Source organism: Loxodonta africana, chromosome 10 (assembly GCF_030014295.1).
Source record: "Loxodonta africana isolate mLoxAfr1 chromosome 10, mLoxAfr1.hap2, whole genome shotgun sequence".
In the NCBI taxonomy this organism is placed as follows: domain Eukaryota; kingdom Metazoa; phylum Chordata; class Mammalia; order Proboscidea; family Elephantidae; genus Loxodonta; species Loxodonta africana.
Genome location: NC_087351.1, coordinates 93,881,902 through 93,902,451, shown reverse-complemented (window position 1 = coordinate 93,902,451; position 20,550 = coordinate 93,881,902). Strand labels below are relative to the sequence as shown.

At 39.4% G+C, this 20,550-nt stretch overlaps 1 protein-coding gene and 1 long non-coding RNA gene across 5 annotated transcripts in view; both read left to right on the top strand.

Moving 5' to 3' along the window:
- Positions 1–20,315, top strand: part of GTF2A1 (general transcription factor IIA subunit 1) — a 52,981-nt gene extending 32,666 nt beyond the window's left edge. For 2 of the 4 annotated variants that reach the window (XM_064292830.1, XM_064292827.1), the window contains 3 exons: positions 5,105–5,425; positions 16,399–16,488; positions 20,147–20,315. In XM_064292830.1, the coding sequence (XP_064148900.1) occupies positions 5,105–5,425; positions 16,399–16,488; positions 20,147–20,254 (519 nt within the window). In that variant the 3' untranslated portion in view covers positions 20,255–20,315. Of the gene's footprint in view, positions 1–5,104; positions 5,426–16,398; positions 16,489–18,666; positions 19,224–19,252; positions 20,121–20,146 lie in introns of those variants that run through there. The other 2 variants (XM_064292828.1, XM_064292829.1) reach the window with 2 other exon arrangements.
- LOC135232620 (uncharacterized) lies at positions 5,432–12,739 on the top strand. Its single transcript, XR_010323200.1, has 2 exons — positions 5,432–9,191; positions 9,657–12,739. It is a non-coding gene; the product is annotated as an uncharacterized LOC135232620 (long non-coding RNA).
- Positions 20,316–20,550: the final 235 nt, after the last annotated feature.

Below are 20,550 nucleotides of genomic sequence, written 5' to 3'. Positions count from 1 at the left end.
CCAGATGTAGCTTCATTGCTTGAGCAAACTAATACATCTCCTGGCACCTGGTATGCAGCTATCAATCTGGCTGATGCCTTTTCTCCATACCTGTTTCAAAGGACCATCAGAAGCAGTTTGCCTTCTGCTGGCAAGGCAGCAGTACACCTTTACCTGCCTACCTCAGGGCTATATCAGTTTTCCAGCCCTATGTCATAATTTAGTCTGCAGGGACCTTGATAGCCTTTCCCTTCCACAAGACATCACATTGGTCCATTACATTGATGGCATTAGGCTGATCGAACCTAGTAAGGAAGAAGTGTCAATGACTTTGGACTTACTGGTAAAACGTTTGCGTGCTAGAGGGTGGGAAATTAATCCCATAAAAATTCAGGCACATGCCATGTCAGTGAAATTTTTAGGGGTCCAGTGGTATGGGGCATGTCAAGATACTCGTTCTACAGTGAAGGATAAGTTATTGCATCTGGCTCCCCCCCACAACTAAAAAGGAGGCACAATGCCTAGTGGGCCTCTTTGGATTTTGGAGGCAACATATTCCTCACTTGGGTGTGCTACCCCAGCCTATTTATCAAGTGACTCGAAAAGCTGCTAGTTTTGAATGGGGCCCAGACCAAGAGAAGGCTCCATGACAGGGTCAGGCTGCTGTGCAAGCTGCTTTGCTGCTTGGGCCCTGTTATGCAGCTGATCCAATGGTGTTTGAAGTGTCAGTGGCCCATAGAGATGCTGTTTGGAGTCTTTGGCAGGCCCCCATTGGTGAATCACAGCACAGACCCTTAGGATTTTGGAGCAAAGCCCTGCCATCCTCTGCAGATAACTACTCTCCTTTTGAGAAACAGCTTTTGGCTTGTTACTGGATCTTACTAGAGACTGAATGCTTAACCATGGACCACCTAGTCACCATGCAGCCTGAGCTGCCCATCATGGACTGGGTGTTGTCTGACCCACGAAGTCATGAAGTTGGACATGCACAGCAGCACTCCCACGTTAAACGTAAGTGGTATATATGAGATCTGAAGGCACAAGTAAGTTGCATGAGGAAGTGGCACAAATGCCCATGGTCTCCATTCCTGTCACATTACCTTCCATTTCCCAGTCTACACCTATGGCCCCATGGGGAGTTCCTTAGGATCAGTTGACTGAAGAAGAGAAAACTCGTGCCTAGTTTATAGATGGTTCTGTGTGACACACAGGCATCACTTAAAAGTGGACAGTGGCAGCACTATAGCCATTTTCTGGGAACTCCGTGAAAGACAATGGTGAAAGGAAATTTTCCCAATGGGGAGAACTTTGAGCAGTGTACCTGGTTGTTCACTTTGTTTGGAAGGGGAAATGACCCAGATGTGTGATTATATACTGATTCATGTATGGGCTGTGGCCCATGGTTTCGCTGGATAGTCAGGGTCTTGAATGTGATGGGAAAATGAGAGACAAGAATTTATGGGGAAAAGGTATGTGGATAGACCTCTCTTGAATGGACCAAAGAAATGAAGATATTTGTGTCTCATCTGAATGCTCACCAAAGGGTGACCTCAGCAGAGGATGATTTTAACAATCAAATGGGTAGGATGATACACGTTCTGTGGAAACCAGTCATCCTCTTTCCCCAGCTACTCCCTTTACTCAATGGGCTCATAAACAAAGTGGCCATGGTGGCAGGGATGGAGGTTATGCATGGGCGCAGCAACGTGGACTTCAGCTCCCCAAGGCTGACTTGGCTACAGCCACTGCTGAGCACCCAATTTGCCAGCAGCCAGAGACCCACACCAAGTCCCCAGTATGGCACCATTCTTTGAGGTGATCAGCCAGCAGCCTGGTGGCAAGTTGATTACATTGGACTACTTCCGTCATGGAAAGGGCAGTGTTTTGTCCTTACTGGAATAGACGCTGACTCTGGATATGGCTTTGTCTTCCCTACATGCAATGCTTCTGCCAGAACTGCCATCCGTGGACTTACAGAATGCCTTATCCACCATCATGGTATCCCACACAGCATAGCCTCAGATCAAGGGACTCCACAGCAAATGAAGTACGGCATTGGGCCCACACTCATGGAATTCACTGGTCTTACCATATTCCCCACCATCCTGAAGCAGCTGGCTTGACAGAACGATGGAATGGCCTTCTAAAGACACAATTATAGTGTCATATAAGTGGCAATACCTTGCAGGGTTGGGGCAGTGTTCCCCAGGAGGCTGTATATGTTCTGAACCAGCATCCAATATATGGTGCTATTTCTTCCATAGCCAGGATTTATGGGTCCAGGAATCAAGAGGTGGAAATGGGAGTGGTACCACTCACTATTACCCCTAGTGACCCACTTGCAAGATTTTTGCTTCCTGTCCCTGTGATTTTATGCTCTGCAGTTCTAGAGGTCTTAGTTCCAAAGGGAGGAATGCTCCCACCTAGAGACACATAACTGATTCCATTGAACTGGAAGCTAAGAATGCCACCTGGCCACTTTGGGCTCCTTATGCCTCTGGATCAACAGGCAAAGAAGGAGTTATCATACTGGCTGGTGTGATTCATCCTGATTACCAAGAGGAAATTGGATTGATATTACATAATGGAGGTAAAGAAAAGTATGTCTGGAATGCAGATGATCCCTTAGGGCATCTTTTCATACTACCATGCCCTATGATTAAAGTCAATGGAAAACTACAGCAACCTAATTCTAAAATGACTACTAATGAGCCAGACCGTTTAGGAGTGAAGGCTTGGGTCACCTACAAGGCAGAGAACCACAATCAGCTGAGGGCAAAGGGTATATGGATTGGGTGGTGGAAGAAGGTAGTTCTAAATACCAGTTACGGCTACATGACCAGTTGCAGGAATGAGGACTACAATTGTTCTGAGTACTTCTGCTTTTTTTTTTATGTGTGCATCAGATATTTTTGTTTTCTTCACTTACTAAATATAAGATGTAAATGGGGCTAGTGCATTTTGGGTTGTTGGTATGTTAGTTGTATCATGTTAGGTGCAAGTATGACTTTATAATTGTCTTTATTTGGAGATTGTATATGGTTTAAGGAGGTGTGTACATGTGCCAAGTTGACAAGGGGTGGATTGTGATGGTTAAACTGGTGTGTCGGCTTGACTGGGCCACGATTCTCAGTGTTTATATGTGATCACTCCCGTGCTGGAATCTACTGTGAGTAGCCCATCGGTTTAAAGAGAGTTTCCTTGGAAGTGTGGCCTTTGAATATGAGCACATGTTCTGGCTTTTTGCTCAGTGTGGTGCCTGTGGCTGCTGCCTCTTCGTCTGACCTCTGGTTCTTGGGACTTGAGCTATCAGCTTACCCGCTGATCTTGGGCTTGCCAGCCCCTGCAGCTGTGCAAATCAGGACATGCCTTGCCATCTTGCCTGCCAATCGTGGGATTCATTGATATTTACAGCCTGTGAGCAGGAAACCTGCTTCCCAACCTGACGACCAATCTTGGGTTCCCCAGCCCCTGTAGCTGCGTGAATTGGGAGAAGTCCATCCTAATCCAAGGACTTGGAACGTTCCAGCCTCTATAACCGCGTGAGCCGTTTCTTTGATATAAATTTCTCTCTCTATCTGTATTTAAATGCTTTACTGGTTTTGCTTCTCTAGAGAACCCAGCCTAAGATAGAAGGCTTCTGTGACCACGCCTTGTTCCACAACCTGAATTTGGCACTCTCTCCTGTGTTCTCATAACATCGTATCATACTTCTGTTACATCTAAACATCATTGTATCTTTACATTACATTACATTCTAAACATCTGTCTTTTTGAGTTGGAATTCTTTGTTGACACCATTAATCCATAAACTTCTTAAGGAAAACAGTGTATCTTACTATTTTTGCATTATTTGGTCCTAAACCAGGAAACCCTGGTGGCGTAGGGGTTAAGTGCTACGGCTGCTAACCAAGAGGTCGGCAGTTCGAATCCGCCAGGCGCTCCTTGGAAACTCTATGGGGCAGTTCTATTCTGTCCTATAGAAAAAAAAATACAGGGTCGCTATAAATCAGAATCAACTTGATGGCAGTGGATTTTGTTGGGTTTTTTTGATCCTAAAGGCAAACAATAGGCGTTCAGTGCTTTTTATTTATTAACAGTTATGTATATTAATTATAGTACATGTATTTTTTATTACAGTGCATGTAATTAATACTTGTTAATACATTAACGTATAACGGCATGGATGGAATTAATTCTTTTTGAGTTGTGGTTTACTTTAGAATCTTAGAATATAGAATCTGGAAGGAACTTTAAAAATCTTTGATCTGGGTATTCTCAGCTGTAGGTACATGAAAGAATCAGCTGGAGACCCTTAAGCGAAATGAATAGGTTTCATCTCACATCAGTTAAATCAGAATATTAGAGGTGGAGGCTAGGCATCATGTTTTTTTTTAAGTTACCAGGTGTTTTTAATTTATAGCAGGGTTGAGAACCACTGATACTGTCTAACAGTGAAGTGACTAAAGCCAGGGAGGTTAAAGGATTTGCTCCTGTTAACATCTATATCTGTGATCTTAGACAAAACTAGAACCAGTTCAGTGTTCAAGTGGATGCAGTGTAGCATAATAGTAAGAGCATGGGCTCTGGAACCAGAAAGCCCAGGTTCCCATTTTGCCTGTTAGTGAGTGTTTAAGCTTGGCAAATTACTAAACCTCTCTGTATCCCAAGCAAATAAACGAAGTTTGTGTAACTCTAGGCTCTGTGTCTCTCGTACACATAGTGTTAAATGTTATTAGCACTGTCTTTAGAAAATCTTTTTTGTTCAGAAATTTGAATGGCAGAAAGGAAATTTAGTGGGTCAGTGCCAAAAACCCATAGCCATAGGGTTTTTCTTGGCTGTAATGTTTACAGAAGCAGATTGTCGGGCCTTTCTTTCACAGTACAGCTAGGTGGGTTTGAACTGCCAACCTCTAGGTTAGTAGTCAAGTAGTGCCACCTAAAGACCGTAGTTGGTCAGTACACTAGTTAAACGTTGCTTTTGTATTTTGCTAGTTTTAAATGTGTATGAGAAATGGCTGCTTCTGGTGATTGTTCAGCGTTTGGGCCTATTTCTGTGTACCAAGTAGTGAAACGGAGTTGCTTGATCTGCTAGTCCCTAATACGTGGTTTTCTTTTGCCTTAGGTCCTGGCTCCTCTTCCTGGAGGGATTTCACCACAGACAGGTGTCATCATCCAGCCTCAGCAGATCTTATTTACAGGAAATAAGACTCAAGTTATACCTACAACAGTGGCGGCACCTACATCAGCACAAGCACAGATAACAGCAACTGGGCAACAGCAGCCGCAGGCCCAGCCTGCTCAACCACAAGCCCCACTGGTCTTACAGGTTGATGGAACGGGGGATACATCATCTGAAGAAGATGAAGATGAAGAAGAAGATTATGATGATGATGAAGAGGAAGACAAAGAGAAAGATGGAGCCGAAGATGGGCAGGTGGAAGAAGTAAGTTTCTAGTAAAAGATTTGACTTGAGAATCTACTCAGTTGTTTCCTATTGTAGTTGGTGGCTAACTGATGAATTATATCGTATTTTGGGGGGCTTTTGGCAGTGCTACACAATGTATGATTGTAAAGATGAAATTAGATTGCCCTAACTTTAGCAAGATTATTAGATTGTTCTGGCTGTATTTATCTTCATAAACCATTGAAACATAATTTAAATTGTATTTATAAAGGTGGAGCCAGTACAAGTAATTATAGTTCTTTGGGTAATGCCTTCAGTGCATTCATGGTGTGGCTACCAATAGTTGGTATTGGTAGAACAGACAGATGTAGTTAATATTTTGCTTTAATAGTTAAAAAGATATGATAACCTATGAAAAGAGAGGAAACTCCAGAAAAAAAAGCTAAATACAGCAAATTTATTTGAGATACCCTTTGGTCCATATTCGGTAACAGTTCCTCAGATAACCTTATCTGTTAGTGTCTGTCCGTAGTTTAACAACTATCCCTTCTTATTTCTGTGTAGTATATTCTAGAAATATACAAACGTGTCTTTTTTTTCCTAACTCTTCCAACTTCGTTACTTACATCCAAGGTATTTATCCTGCCACAGTTTCCACTGTTAATTGTCTTCTTCAGTCTAAGATTTCAGTCTTCTTGTTTACCTTAGTTTAAGGTTCTTTTAAATTACCTAAATAATCTTTAACCAAAAAAGCATTGTTTTTATTAAATATTGATAAAAATAAATAAAATATATTTTAAGATTTACCTACTAGGTGCCCATCACTTAGTTAAAAAAAAGAAGTATTGTTACTTATTAAAGTCCCCTGAGTGCCTCTTCCCAATCCCATCCTCGTCCAATTCCATGAGAGTAACCATGCTCTTGAATTTGTTTATCATTAGCTTGCTTTTCTTTTTATTTTGCCATGTTTCTATTAACAGTGTATTGTTTAACATAAATGGAATGATTTTATGTGTATTATTATGCAAGTTGATTTTTTTTCTCAAGATAGTATTCCTGAAGTTTATCCAAGTTATTGCATATAGCTGTAGTTATGATCACTGTTGAATATATCATGATTTATTTATCCATCCTTTTTTTTTTTGATAAGATGAGTTGTTTCTAGTTTGCTGTTATAGGCAATTAGAGAACATTCTATTATGTGTCTTCTGGGGAGGGAGCCCTGGTGGCATATTGGTTAAATGCTTAGCTGCTAACTGAAAGATGTGTGGTTTGAACACACCAGCCACTCTGGGAGAAAAATGCGGCAGTCCTTTTCTGTAGAAACCCTATGGGGCAGTTGTACTGTGTCTGTAGGGTCGCTGTGAGTTGAAATTGACTTGATGACAACAGGTTTGGTTTTGGTTTTAGTTTTAGGTCTTTTGGGACACAAATGTTTGAGCTTTTCTAAGGGGTATACCTAGAGATTGGATTGCTTGATCCTAAGGTATTCACAACTTTATACTGCTGCCACCCACTGTACAATTGTGTAGGTAGCTACACATCCTCACCAGTGCTTGATCCTTTCAGACTTCTTAACTTTTACCAGTCTGGTAGGTAGAAAATGATGTCTCCTTTTGGTTTTGTTTTCCCTACGGTCTGATGAGATTCAGCCTCATCATTTATTTGCCATCTGTGTTTTATCATGTGAAAGTGCTTATTCAGGTCTCCTGCCCATTTTCATTCCCAGATTCTTTATAGTTTTGATGTTACTTTAAGTGATTTTTTAAAAACAACTTTCCAGTTGTTTGTTTGTAACATAGAAATGTAGTAGTTTTTTTTAATGTGCTTTAAGTGAAAGTTTACAAATCAAGTCAGTCTCTCATACAAAAATTTATATATACCTTGCTGTATACTCCTGGAAACCCTGTGGTGTAGTAGTTAAATGCTGTGGCTGCTAACCAAAGGGTTGGAAGTTTGAATCCACCAGGTGCTCCTTGGAAACTTTATGGGGCAGTTCTACTCTGTCCTATAGGGTTGCTATGAGTTGGAATCGACTTGACGGCACTGGGTTTGGTTTTTGGTTTATATACTCCTAGTTGCTCTCCCCCTAATGAGACAGCACACTCCTTCTTTCCACTTTCTATTTTCGTGTCCATTCGACCAGCTTCTGACCCCCTCTGCCCTCTCATCTCCCATCCAGACAGGAGCTGCCCACATAGTCTCACGTGTCTACTTGATCCAAGAAGCTCATTCCTTACCAGTACCATTTTCTATCTCATAGTCCAGTCCAATCCCTGTCTGAAGAGTTAGCTTTGGGAATGGTCCCTGTCTTGGACTAACAGGAGGTCTGGGGACCATGACCACTAGGGTCCTTCTAGTCTCAGTCAGACCATTAAGTCTGGTCTTTTTACGAGAATTTGAGGTCTGCATCCCACTGTTCTGCTCCTTAGGGGTTCTCTTTTGTGTTCCCTGTCAGGGCAGTCATCAGTTGTAGCTGGGCACTATCTAGTCCTTCTACTCTCAGTTAGACCATTAAGTCTGGTCTTTTTACGAGAATTTGAGGTCTGCATCCCACTGTTCTGCTCCCTTAGGGGTTCTCTTTTGTGTTCCCTGTCAGGGCAATCATCAGTTGTAGCTGGGCACTATCTGGTATCTTTGGTGTTCTTCATTCTCTTTTGCTCCAGGTGGGTTGAGACCAATTGATGCATCTTAAATGGCCACATGCTAGCATTTAAGATCTCCAAAGTGGGATACAGAATGTTTTCTTAATAGATTTTATTATGCCAGTTGACCTAGATGTCCCCTGAAACCATGGTCCCCAAATGTAATGGAATTTTTAATATTCACCCTTGAGTCAGCTGTCTTCCTAAAGTCTCTTGTTAATGCTAATAATGTGTCTATAGATGCTCTTGTGTTTTCTGTATAGACAATCATATATGAAAAAAGACAATTTTTTTTGCTTTGCCGGCTAAGCCTTCCAGCCTCATACTGCTAGTAATGATGAGAGCAAGCATCTTTGTCTTGTTGTTAATCTTAAATTCTTTGTACGGTTGACCATTAAGTGTAATGCTTGCTGTAGGTTTTCTTATGGATACCTTTTGTCAGAAAGGATTTAAGGAAAAATTTTTTCTTCTATTCATTGTTAACTAAGAGCTTTGCTTTGCTGAATTTTTTTTTTTTAATTTCTGCCTTTTTAAATGTTTTTATTAGAGACTAACAAGGTAGTATGAGCTCAGTGTAAAAAAATTCAAACAATGTGGAAGTATATAACATAAAAATAAAAGAGTCTCCGGTAACCCTAGGCAAGAATATTCTTCCTGACATGTTTTTGCTTGTGCAAATGTGTATACATATACTACACACATACCACAAAATTTTTCATGTGTATTAATTATAGACATCTTTCAAAACCAGTACATATAGATAGAACTGTCTTTTTTTTTTTTTTTTTTTTTTTTTTGCTTTGGTAAAATATATATAGTAGGACAGTGGTGGTTAAATGATAGAATTCTCGCCTTCTAACATTCAATTGTGCTGTGAGGAACCCATACATAGATCGAGAGGCAGCCATTCGAACAGAACAAGGGGTACTGCATGGTTTAAAGTCAGGAAAGGTGTGTGTCAGGGTTGTATCTTTCACCATACTTAGTCTGTATGCTGAGCAAATAATCTGAGAAACTGGACTGTATGATGAAGAAGGGGGCATCACGATTGGAGGAAGACTCATTAACAACCTGTGTTACGCAGATGACACAACGTTGCTTGCTGAAATTGAAGAGGACTTGAAGCACTTACTGATGAGGATCAAAGAGTTCGGTATTCAGTATGGATTATACCTCAATATAAACTAAAAAGTCTTAGAACTGGACCAATAAGCAACATCATGATAAAGAGAAAAGGGTAGTGTTGTCAAGGATTTCATCCTACTTGGGTCCGCAATTAATGCCCATAGAATAAGCAGTCAAGAAATCAAACGATGCATTGCATTGGGCAAATCTGTTGCAAAAGATCTCTTTAAAGTGTTAAAAAGCAAAAATATCACTTTAAAGACTAAGGTGTGCCTGACCCAAGCCATGGTAATTTCAGTTGCCTCATATGCATGTGAAAGCTGGGCAGTGAATAAGGAAGACTGAAGAAGAATTGGCACCTTTGGATTGTGTTGACTATCGAATATACCGTGGACTGCCAAAAGAACAAACAAGTCTGTCTTGGAAAAAGCACAGCCAGAATGCTCTTTAGAAGCGAGGATGGCGAGACTATGTCTCAAATACTTTTGATCTGTTACCAGGAGGAATCAGTCCCTGGAGAAGGACATCATGCTTAGTAAAGTAGAGGATCAGCAAAAAAAAGGAAGACCCTCAAGATGGATTCACCCAGTGGCTGCAGCAGTTGGCTCAGGTATAACAATGATGTGAGGATGGCACAGGACTGGGCAGTGTTTCGTTCTGTTGTACATAGGGTTGCTGTGAGTCAGAGCCTACTTGATGGCACCTAACAACAACATGCGGGAGTACTGAATTTGATTCCCAGCCGTGTGCAGCCACCACCTAATTGTCAGTGGATGCTTGTGTTTTGCTGTGATGCAGAACAGGTTTCAGTGGAGCTTCCAGACCAACATGGACTTGGAAGAAAGGCCAGACAATCTACTTCTAATAATCAGGCAGTGAAGACTGTGGATTACAGCTAGTCTGATCTGTGACTGATCATGGGGATAACACAAGACCTGGCAGTGTTTTGTTCTTTTGTGCTTGGGGTCACCCTGAATCAGTGACCAACTTAATGTAGCTAACAACAACAAAATATAACATAAAATTTGCCATTTTAACTATTTTTAAGTGTACAGTTAAGTGGCATTGTTTTGTTTTAAAAGTATAAATGGATGTTGAATTTTATTAAACTTTTCCTGCAACTGTTAGATAATCATATGATTTTTCACTCATAAGCTGTTATTAGTGATGAAAATTACATTAATTGATTTTCTAATTGCAAACCAATCTTGTATTCTAGGATAGCACAACTTGATCGTTATGCGTTAGCCTTCTTATGAATTGCTGAATTCACTTTGTTCAGGATGTTAGCATGTGTATTCATGAATGATACTGCCTGTGATTTTCCATTTTCATATTTTCTTACTAGGTTTTGGTGTCAGGCTTATGAAAGCCTTATAAAGTGAAGTGGAGAGTGTTCTCTCTACTTTGAAGATATAATATTTATGTATTTTAATTTGTTCTTAATTCTTCTGTGTTCGGTAAAACATGTAGCCAAAATGTCAGGGCCTAATTTCCTTAGAGAAATAATTGATTCCTCTAATGAATATATGTCTATTTAAGTACCCTGTTCATTTTTAAGACATTTTTTTAAGTTGCATTTTTCTTGGACTCTATATTTTTGTAAATTTTCAAATTGATTAGCGTAAAGCTAATCATAATATTACCTTTTTGATAGTGGTATCGTTTGATAGTGGTATCGTTTGATAGTTATTCCTTTTTTTTTTTCATTCCTAATACTCTGTTTGTGCCTCCTTGCTCTTTTTTTTCTTTTCAGTATTGCTAAGGTCATGTTAATTTCATTAATGTTCTCAAAGAATAAACTTTTACCTGTTTTTTCCATTTTATTAGTTTTAATTCTGATTAAACTGCTTTGTTGTAGAGAATATAACCTATATGATGTGTCTATCCTCTGAAATTGATTGAGACTTGTTTTATGTGGTCACTTTTTGTATATGCTCTGTATTTGAAACGAATGTATATTCTGCAGTTTTTTGGTACCGTCTCCTGTAGATGTCTGTTAGATTTAGATTGCCCATAGGTTTGTTTGGATATCCTGCATACTTAGTGTGCTTGATCCATCATATATTACTGAGTGGGATATATTCACATCTACTATGATGGTGAATTTGTTTCTCCTGTTTTTTTGTCACTTTTGCTTTTTATATTTTGAGCCCAAAAAACTGATCATGTAAGCTTAAAGTAGTCATGTGCCACATAACATCCATTTACAACGTCAGAACAGGTATATGTCTCTGGTCCCATAGGTTATAATAGAGTTCATAACCAATCAGAGAATGGGAAGTAGCACACGTAACCAGATGTAATGAATGGAACAGCTTCCGGCATGCAACATGTATATTTTTTGTCTGTCCTGCACTGCCACGTGTATAATGATACAGTACAGTGCATGTATAACCTATGACACATATGCCTGGATAGTCATAGTAAATGCCTAGGTTACTGGCTTATGTACGTACTGTACTGTACTTTCTATCGTCATTTTAATGTGAACTTTTCCTACTTACAAGTAAAAAGTTTACTGTATAACATTGTATTCTTCAACTCGTAGGCAGCAGCAGCATCCTATCTCATGTATCACACATCTCTTTAGTGTTGTTGTGTCATTTCTCTGTTTAGTTTTCTTTTGAAAATATTACCATGAGGTGTAGTATGGCTTCTAAATGCAGCAAAACCAGTGGTAGTGACAGCAGCAGCGAGAGGCAGAGGAGATGTTAAAGATCTGGAAGTAAAACGAAAGGAATCCCTTATAGCTTTGCTAAGTATGTAATATAGTGTCCACACGGCCTCCAAATCATGTAACGTCCTAATTTCACAGAACATACTGTGGACGGTAGTTTTTTTTTTTGGTGAATTGAACCATTTATGGTTACGTAGTATCTTGCTTTATCTTTAGTAATTTTTTTCTTCTGTTTTGCAATGGAGTCTGTTTTGTGTGATACTGATAGAGCCATATAAACTTTATTTCAGCCATAGTTTGCCCTGGTATGTTGTTGGTTGCTGTGATTGTGACTCATAGCAACCCCACCTGTGCAGAGTAGAACTGCTCCATAGGCTTTTCAAGGCTATTACCTTTTGCAGATCATCAGGCCTGTCTTCTGAGGTGCCTGTAGCTGGGTTTGAACCACCAACCTTTCAGCTAATAATAGAGCACTTAGCCATTTTTTGCCACGAGGGGACTCCTTGCCTGGTATAGCGTTCTTTATTCTTTCAGACATTTTGGATCCTTGACCTTTAGGTGTGTCTTTTGTAAATGAAGACTGCTATGTATGTTGTTCCAGAATTTCTTATGCAGGGCGAGATATTCACTGGGGGAAAGCATCATCTTTTTAACAAATAGTGCTTGGACAACTGAATATGCATGTGGGAAAGAATGACGTTGGACCCTTACCTTACACTGTATACAAAAATTAACTCAAAATGGATTAAAGACCAAAATGTAAGAGCTAAAATGATTAAAAAAAAAAAAAACCCTTAGAAGAAAACATAGGGGTTAACCTTCATGATCTTGGATTTGGCAGTGATTTCTTTCACATGACACTGAAAGCACAAAGAAGTAAAAAAAAAAAAAAAAGATAAATTGGACTACATCAGAATTGAACACTTTTTTTTTTTAGTTTTTATTGTGCTTTAAGTGAAAGTTCACAAATCAAGTCAGTCTTTCATACAAAAACTTATATACACCGCTCTATACACTCCTGACTGCTCTCCCCTTAACAAGACAGCACACACCCTCCCTCCATTCCATATTTTCGTGTCCATTCGGCCAGCTTCTGACCCCCTCGGTTCTCACATCTCCCCTCCAGACAGGAAATGCCAACTTAGTCTCATTCATCCACTTGATCCAAGAAGCCCACTCTTCACCAGCATCATCTTCCATCCCACAGTCCAGTCCGATCCCTGTCTGAAGAGGTGGGTTTGGGAGTGACTCCTGTCTTGGGCTAACAGAGAAGGTATGGGGACCATGACCTCCAGGATCCTTCTAGTCTCAGTCAGACCATTAAGCCTGGTCTTTTTATGAGAATTTGAGGTCTGCATCCCACTGTTCTCCTGCTCTGTCAGGGGTTCTCTTTTGTGTTCCCTGTCAGCGCAGTCATCAGCTGTAGCCAGGCACCATCTAGTTACTCTGGTCTCAACACTGATGTCATCACTGGTTTATGTGGTCCTTTTTGTCTCTTGGGCTCAAAATTACCTTGTATCTTTGGTGTTCTTCGTTCTGCTTTGCTCCAGGTGGGTTGAGACCCATTGATGGATCTTAGATGGCTGCTTGCTAGCATTTAAGACCCCAGAAGCCACTCTACAAAGTGGGGTGTAGAATGTTTTCTTAATAGATTTTATTATGCCAGTTGACTTAGATGTCCCCTGAAACCATGGGCCCCAAACCCCTGCCTCTGCTACGCTGGCCTTCAAAATGTTCAGTTTATTCAGAAAACTTCTTTGCTTTTCGTTTATTCCAGTTGTGCTGACCTCTCCTGTATTGTGTGTTGTCTTTCCCTTCACCTAAAAGAATTCTTATCTACTATCTAGTTAGAGGAAACCCTGGTGGTGTAGTGGTTAAGTGCTATGGCTGCTAACCAAAGAGTCGGCAGTTCGAATCTGCCAGGTGCTCCTTGGAAACTCTGTGGGGCAGTTCTGCTCTGTCCTATAGGGTTGCTATGAGTTGGAGTCGACTCGATGGCACTGGGTTTGGTTTGTTTTTTTTGGTATCTAGGTAGTAAAAACCCCTCTCTCTCCCTCCCTCCCCGCTTTTGTAACCGTCAAAGAATATTTTCCTCTCTGTTTAAACTATTTCTCAAGTTTTTATAAAAGTGGTCTTATGCAATATTTGTCTTTTTGCAGCTAATTTCACTCAGTATAATGCCTTCCAGATGCCTCCATGTTATGAAGTGTTGCACGGATTCGTCATTGTTCTTTATGGATCCGTAGTATTCCATTGTGTGAATATACCATAATTTATTTATCCATTCCTCCATTGATGGGCACCTTGGTTGCTCCCATGTTTTTGCTGTTGTAGACAGTGCTGCAGTGAACATGGGTGTGTATATATCTGTTTGTGTAAAGGCTCTTAATTCTCTAGGATGTATCGAAGGAGTGGGATTGCTTAATCGTATGGTAAGAATTGGACACTTGTGTTTAGAGGACACCATCAAGAAAGTGAACAGCCCATAGAATGGAAGAAAATATTTGTAAATTGTATATCTGTTAAAGAGTATAGTATTCAGAATATGTAAAGAACTCTGACAACTCAACAACAAAAAGACAAACAGCCAAAGTAAAAAATGGCTGAAGGACTTGTATAGACATTTTGCCAAAGAAGATAGCAAGTGTCCATCAAGCACATGAAAAGATATGGAAATGCAAATCAAAACCACAGTGAGATAGCATTTCATACCCAGTATGATGACTATGACCACAAAAACAAAAATAACAAGTATTGCCGAGGATGCAGAGAAATTGGAACTTTCATACTGCTAGTGGAACTGCTGTGGAGAACAGTTTGGTGGTTCCTCTAAAAATTAAGCATAGAATTACCATATGACTCAGCAGTTGTACTGCTAGGTATATACAAAAGAGAATTCAAAAACGGGTATTCAAGCAAAAAGGTGTATGTGAATGTTCGTGCAGCCTTACTAACAATGGTGAAAACGAATGTCATATGATGAATGGGCAGATAAAATGTGGTATATTCATACAATGAGTTACTATTCAGCCATAAAAAAGAATGAAGTACTGATACTACAGCATGGATGAACCTTGAAAACACTATATTTAAAACAAACAAAAAACATGTTAAGTAAAAGAAGCCAGACACAAAAGACCACATATTGTATGATTCCATTTATACGAAATATCCAGCATAAGTAAATCCAGAGACAGAAAGCAGGTTAGTGGTACCAGGGGCTGGGGACAGAGAAAAGGGTAGTGACTGCTTAATGGATATGGGTTTCTTTTCTTTTCTTTTAATTTTTACAAATTAGTTTACAAATCTAGTCAGTCTCTCATGAGAAATTTACGTACACCTTGCTATATAGTCCGAATTGCTCTCCGTCTAATGAGACAGCTTGCTGCTCCCCTTCACACTCTCTCTTCGTATCCATTCTGCCAGCTTCTGACCCCCTCTGCTCTCTCATCTTCGCTCCAGGTAGGAGATGCCAACATAGCCTCAAGTGTCTACTTGATCCAAGAAGCTCATTCCTCACCAGCATCCTTTTCTATCCCATTGTCCAGTCCAATCCCTGTCTGATGTGGTTTGTTTTTGAGGTGATGAAATTGTTCTGGAACAAGATGGTGGTGGTTACACGACATTATGAATATACTGCGTGCAACTCAATTGTATATTTTAAATTGATTAAAATGCTGAATTTAATGTTATGTGAATTTTACCTCTGAAAATTTTTACATTTTACATGAGTGATATGTTTTAAATTAAAAGAATATGTATGCATACACATATGTATGTGAATAGGTATAATAAGCCTAGACTTAATATCACCTTATTTTCCTTTCAACTTTTATTTTGTGGAGTAACGTTTTTTAGATTTTTCTCTATTTGTTAGAAATCTGAGTTATATCTTTTGTTTTTCTGCCACAGTTGACGTTATATTAACATAGTCGGTCATTTTATGCTCTGGTTAGGTTTTATCTTGATGCTTAATTCTCATAGGTACTGAGATTGTTTTTCTGTCTTGTCTTTTTATTTTTAATCTTAATGGCTTTAGTAAATGGCATCCGCCATTACCTTCACAATGATAGACGTGCTGATTTGTATTCAGAATCCTGGTCTTTAATTAAACACACAAGCCAGACTGCTAGCCTATCTTACATACAGCCTTTTCTTCCCATTTTCTACAATGCCTCCCCTACCATATCGCATCACACCACTGTATGTCCTTAGGTCTGCTTCTAGACATCCGAAGTAGTTACTACAGAGAATTCTTGTGCTATTCTTAAAAAATGAAGGAGATAAAGTAGAATATCTTTTCAGACTTAAAAGTTACATGGTGTAGTCATTTTAATAATTACATTTAATTTCTTGCTGGGATTTTAATGGCATTGCCTAACTCTTAAATTATATAGCTAATTAACAGTATTATGTTCATGATACATATATGTATTTGTCACTTGGTTGTTCTCAAAGAACATCAAGGTCATCACGGTTTTTTATTGAGTATCAGGGACTAGGGACTTTTGGTAGTAATACATGAGGTATGAATAAATAAGCTCTTTTTTTTTTATTTGTAGGAGCCTCTGAATAGTGAAGATGATGTGAGTGATGAGGAAGGACAGGAACTCTTTGATACAGAAAACGTTGTTGTTTGCCAGTATGATAAGGTAAGAGTCATCATTAGATTACTAGCATTGTTTCTGTTGTAATTTCTACCCTAAACCGTCCCTGCTGCTTTGTTCAAACTTTTGGGCAGTTAATTGATGCCTCTTTGGTTCACTGTAAACAGTGTGAATGAAACCATTGTTAATAGTTTAGTATTTTAAAAGGAAGAAAAAATTAATTTGTGTAGCTGTGCATTTGAAAAAAGTTATGAGTGAAATTGAGACAGGTTTTTTTAATTTACACTGTGGTGTTCAACTTGTCAAATTGGATTATTGTAAACAAAGCCATTTGGGGCTTGTCAGTGGACAATAATAGCTAATTTATTGGGAGAGCCCTGTTTTTCATTTAGCCTTGGCCATCTTAAAGCTAGGAGTCCCTGGGTGGTGCAGACTGTTAATGCAGTCAGCTGCTAACCAAATGGTTGGAGGTTCGAGTCTACCTAGAGGTGTCTAGGAAGAAAGGCCTGTGGAATAGGCATGAGAGTTCAGTTTAATTTGGAACATGTTGACTTTGGTATGTCTATCAGACATTCAAGTCATTCATCTTAAGATGTTAAATTTAATGTTTGTTACCTGTATAGACCAGCGCTATAACCAAAAAAAAAAGAAAAACCAAACCCAGTGCTGTCAAGTCGATTCCGACTCATAGCAACCCTGTAGGACAGAGTAGAGCTGCCCCACAGAGTTGCCAAGGAGCACCTGGTGGATTCGAACTGCCAACCCTTTGGTTAACAGTCGTAGCACTTAACCACTACGCCACAACCAGGGTTTCCAGGACCAGCGCTATAAGACCACTTAAGAGTTTCTGTACTTTTTACGGCGAACCAAAAGGTTGGCAGTTTGAATATACCAGCAACTCCTTGGAAACCTTACAGGACAGTTCTACTCAGTCCTGTATGATTGCTGTGTGTCAAAATCGACTTGATAGCAACAGATTTGGTTTAGTTTTGGTGCTCTATATTGTTTTCAGAAGTAAGGAAAATTTGATGAATGATAAGTGTGTATATATAGCTTAAGACAATGGTTTTAGAGGAACGACACGAGAGTGGGTTTTAAATATGTGAAGGTTTTTTTTTTTAAGTCCTAAAAGGCAAAGTTAGGATCAATAAAGGGTAGTTCGTGGAGTTAGGTTTCAGTAAGGGATAAAATAGGAAAGACTTCTAAGAAAAGGAATAACTTAATTTGAAATTCTTTACGTTCCCTCCCCGGAAACTGCCACTCCTTATAATGATACTCTGGGCCATGATTCCCAGTATTGTGTGGTTCTTCTCCATTTTGTGATTGTAATTTTATGTTAAAGAGAATTAAAGTGAGTTTGTAACATCCTTACTAAAGTCACATCGCTAATTCAGTGTAAAGGGATTTTCCTTGGGATGTGGCCTGTACCGCCTTTTATCTTAGAAGAGATAAAAGGAGAAAAGGAAGCAAGCAGAGAGTGAGTGACCTTATACCACCAAGAAAAAAGCAGTGGGAGCAGAGTGCATCCCTTGTATCCGGGGTTCCTGCACGGAGAAACTCCTAGTCCAGGGGAAGATTGATGACAAGAACTTTCCTCCAGAGCCGACACAGAAAATCTTCCCCAGGAACTGACACCCTGAATTTGGACTTCTAGCCTAGTAGACTGTGAGAAAATAAATTTCCCTTTGTTTAAAGCCATCCACTTGTGGCATTTCTGTTACAGCAGCACTAGATGACTAAGACAGCCATACTTTGGTCCTCGTGGACTTGCTTTGATTTGCTTCAGCTTCAGCTTGAACTTGCATGTGAGCAGCTGATGATCTCTGTTCTGTGTCGGCCCTGGCTTTGTCTTGACTGACGATACTGAGCTTCTCCATTGTCTGTTTCCACAAATAACAGTCGATTGATTTTTGTGTAGTCCATCCAGTGAGACGCATGTGTATGATCATTGGTTATGTTGTTGAAAAACCTTACGAATCACAACTGGGAAGTTAGACGATGGATTTTTAGGAATGGGATCTCAGGATTTATTTGTACTCAGTGGGCAATTTCTGTATCATTATATGAAATGAACCAATTTAGTAGAAAGTGTGTTGAACTGGAGCTTGAAAACTCATCTTTGTTCACTTACTGACCTTGATCAAGTCATTGAACCTTTCTGGGGTATAATTTCCTTTTCTAAAGAAAAAGCCTGAACTAGCTTTCATTTTGAGGTTCCTTTAGACCATAGAAGAGGGAGAACCATGGAGCCTTTGCAGAAGAAGTGGAGCTTGAACTGTACAATTGAATAATGAGTGAGTTACTAGGAAAGGGAAAAAGGTCATTTCAGTTGATTGAAATTTATACCCCCTCTTCCTGTCAGATTCATAGAGTTAAAAACAACTAAAGACTACAGTTGAAGGCAAGGGTGGGAATGCCTAAACCTGGCCCTGTTTGGACTCTGCCCTCCTCCTTGTGTTTAAACTGTGGATGTACGTAGTTTTAGAAATCGACTGCTGCAAGTATCAGGATGATCAGCATTCCTGAAGAAGTGTTTGTTAAATGGCTTGCCATGCATAAGGTTCCATGTTTGGTTGGTAAGCACTGTAAGTTATTTTGGTAGAAGAAATCAGTCCATAATTGTATATACTTTCAAGTAATACAAGAGATGTCACTGAGAATGCTGTTAGGAATTTAGCAATGGGCAAGAGTAGTTTAAGCTGGGAAAGCTTTGTGGAAGAGGCAGTATTTTTGACGTAGGCCTTGAAAATAGGGCTTCAATTTGGAAAAATGGGAACAAGAGCTCTTACTTCTTTTCATTGAATTCTAGTTCTCAAGGGCAATGGAGGTGGAAAATTGGGTTGGAAAGGTGAGTTGTTATTACCAGGTCATTATCAAACAGAAGTGATTGGTTAGAATTGTGTTCTTAAAACAGTGATGCTTATAAGATGAATGGTAGGAAGGAGAGACTAAAAGCCTGGAAATTAGGTAGAAGGTTGTTGCAGTAAATCAGATGGGAACAGGCCATTGATGTGGTAACTAGAAGATTATTGGTGGCCTTTGAGAAATCAGAGGTCATCCTAAAGGCAACCAAAGTAGAATAGAGATAAAATAATTAGAGATGAGAAGTACTAATAATAATACAAATACTTACACTCCGAGGCCACTATATTAGAAGGATCAGTAATGTGGAAGTTGTAATGCTGACAGTGGAGAAGAGGAAGATAATGGTTGTTAATATGATGCCATTGTTGAGGAAAGCTAGCAGTGTCCTGGTGGTCGGTAAATAAAAGGAATGAAGAAAGACCTAAGGATAATTAAATGATACAGACATAAAAGGAGTTACTGAGTACAGGCAAAGCAGTGATCTAGAAGCATCAGGAGGAAAAAAAAAGTACTTCTGTTTTAAATGTTTGCCAGCATAAAATTTCCTGTGACAAAGGGCCATATGTATATGTAAACTTGTTAGAGATAAGATATTTTTCAGAGAATTGTCGTTAACTGTACGGTCCCTAAGAGTCAAAATTGATTCAGCAGCAACGGGATTGGTTTTGGTTATTAGGTTATTCAGTGAACAGAAGTACTAAGCTATCAAATAATATTAACTGTAGATAATTTATTTTGTCTTTTTTTAAGTGTATCAGTTGGTTTTTGTTGTTATTATGGTTTCTCTGTCCTGCTTGTATCTTTTATATTCTTTTTAATTGGGTTTTTGTTTATTTAGATACACAGAAGTAAAAACAAATGGAAATTTCATCTAAAGGATGGCATTATGAATCTTAATGGAAGAGATTATATATTTTCCAAAGCCATTGGAGATGCAGAATGGTGAAGAGTTCCTTTTTTCCTTTTATAAATAAAACAGAACAAACTTAAAAAAAAAAAAAATAAAAGTGGACAATTTGCGACTTGGGACATATACCAACCAAAACTTAACTTCTGCATGTCAGAAAAGTACAGTAGGAGCAAAGCTACTGGAACAAAGATAGACTTTGACAACATAGACACTACTTCTAACTGGCAAGCCATGGAACTGTAGCACCTGGGATTGTTGGGGGGAAACGGGCTAGGGTTTTGTGTAGGAAAACCATAAATGTCGATTTTAAATACAGGTACCTGCCACCAGTA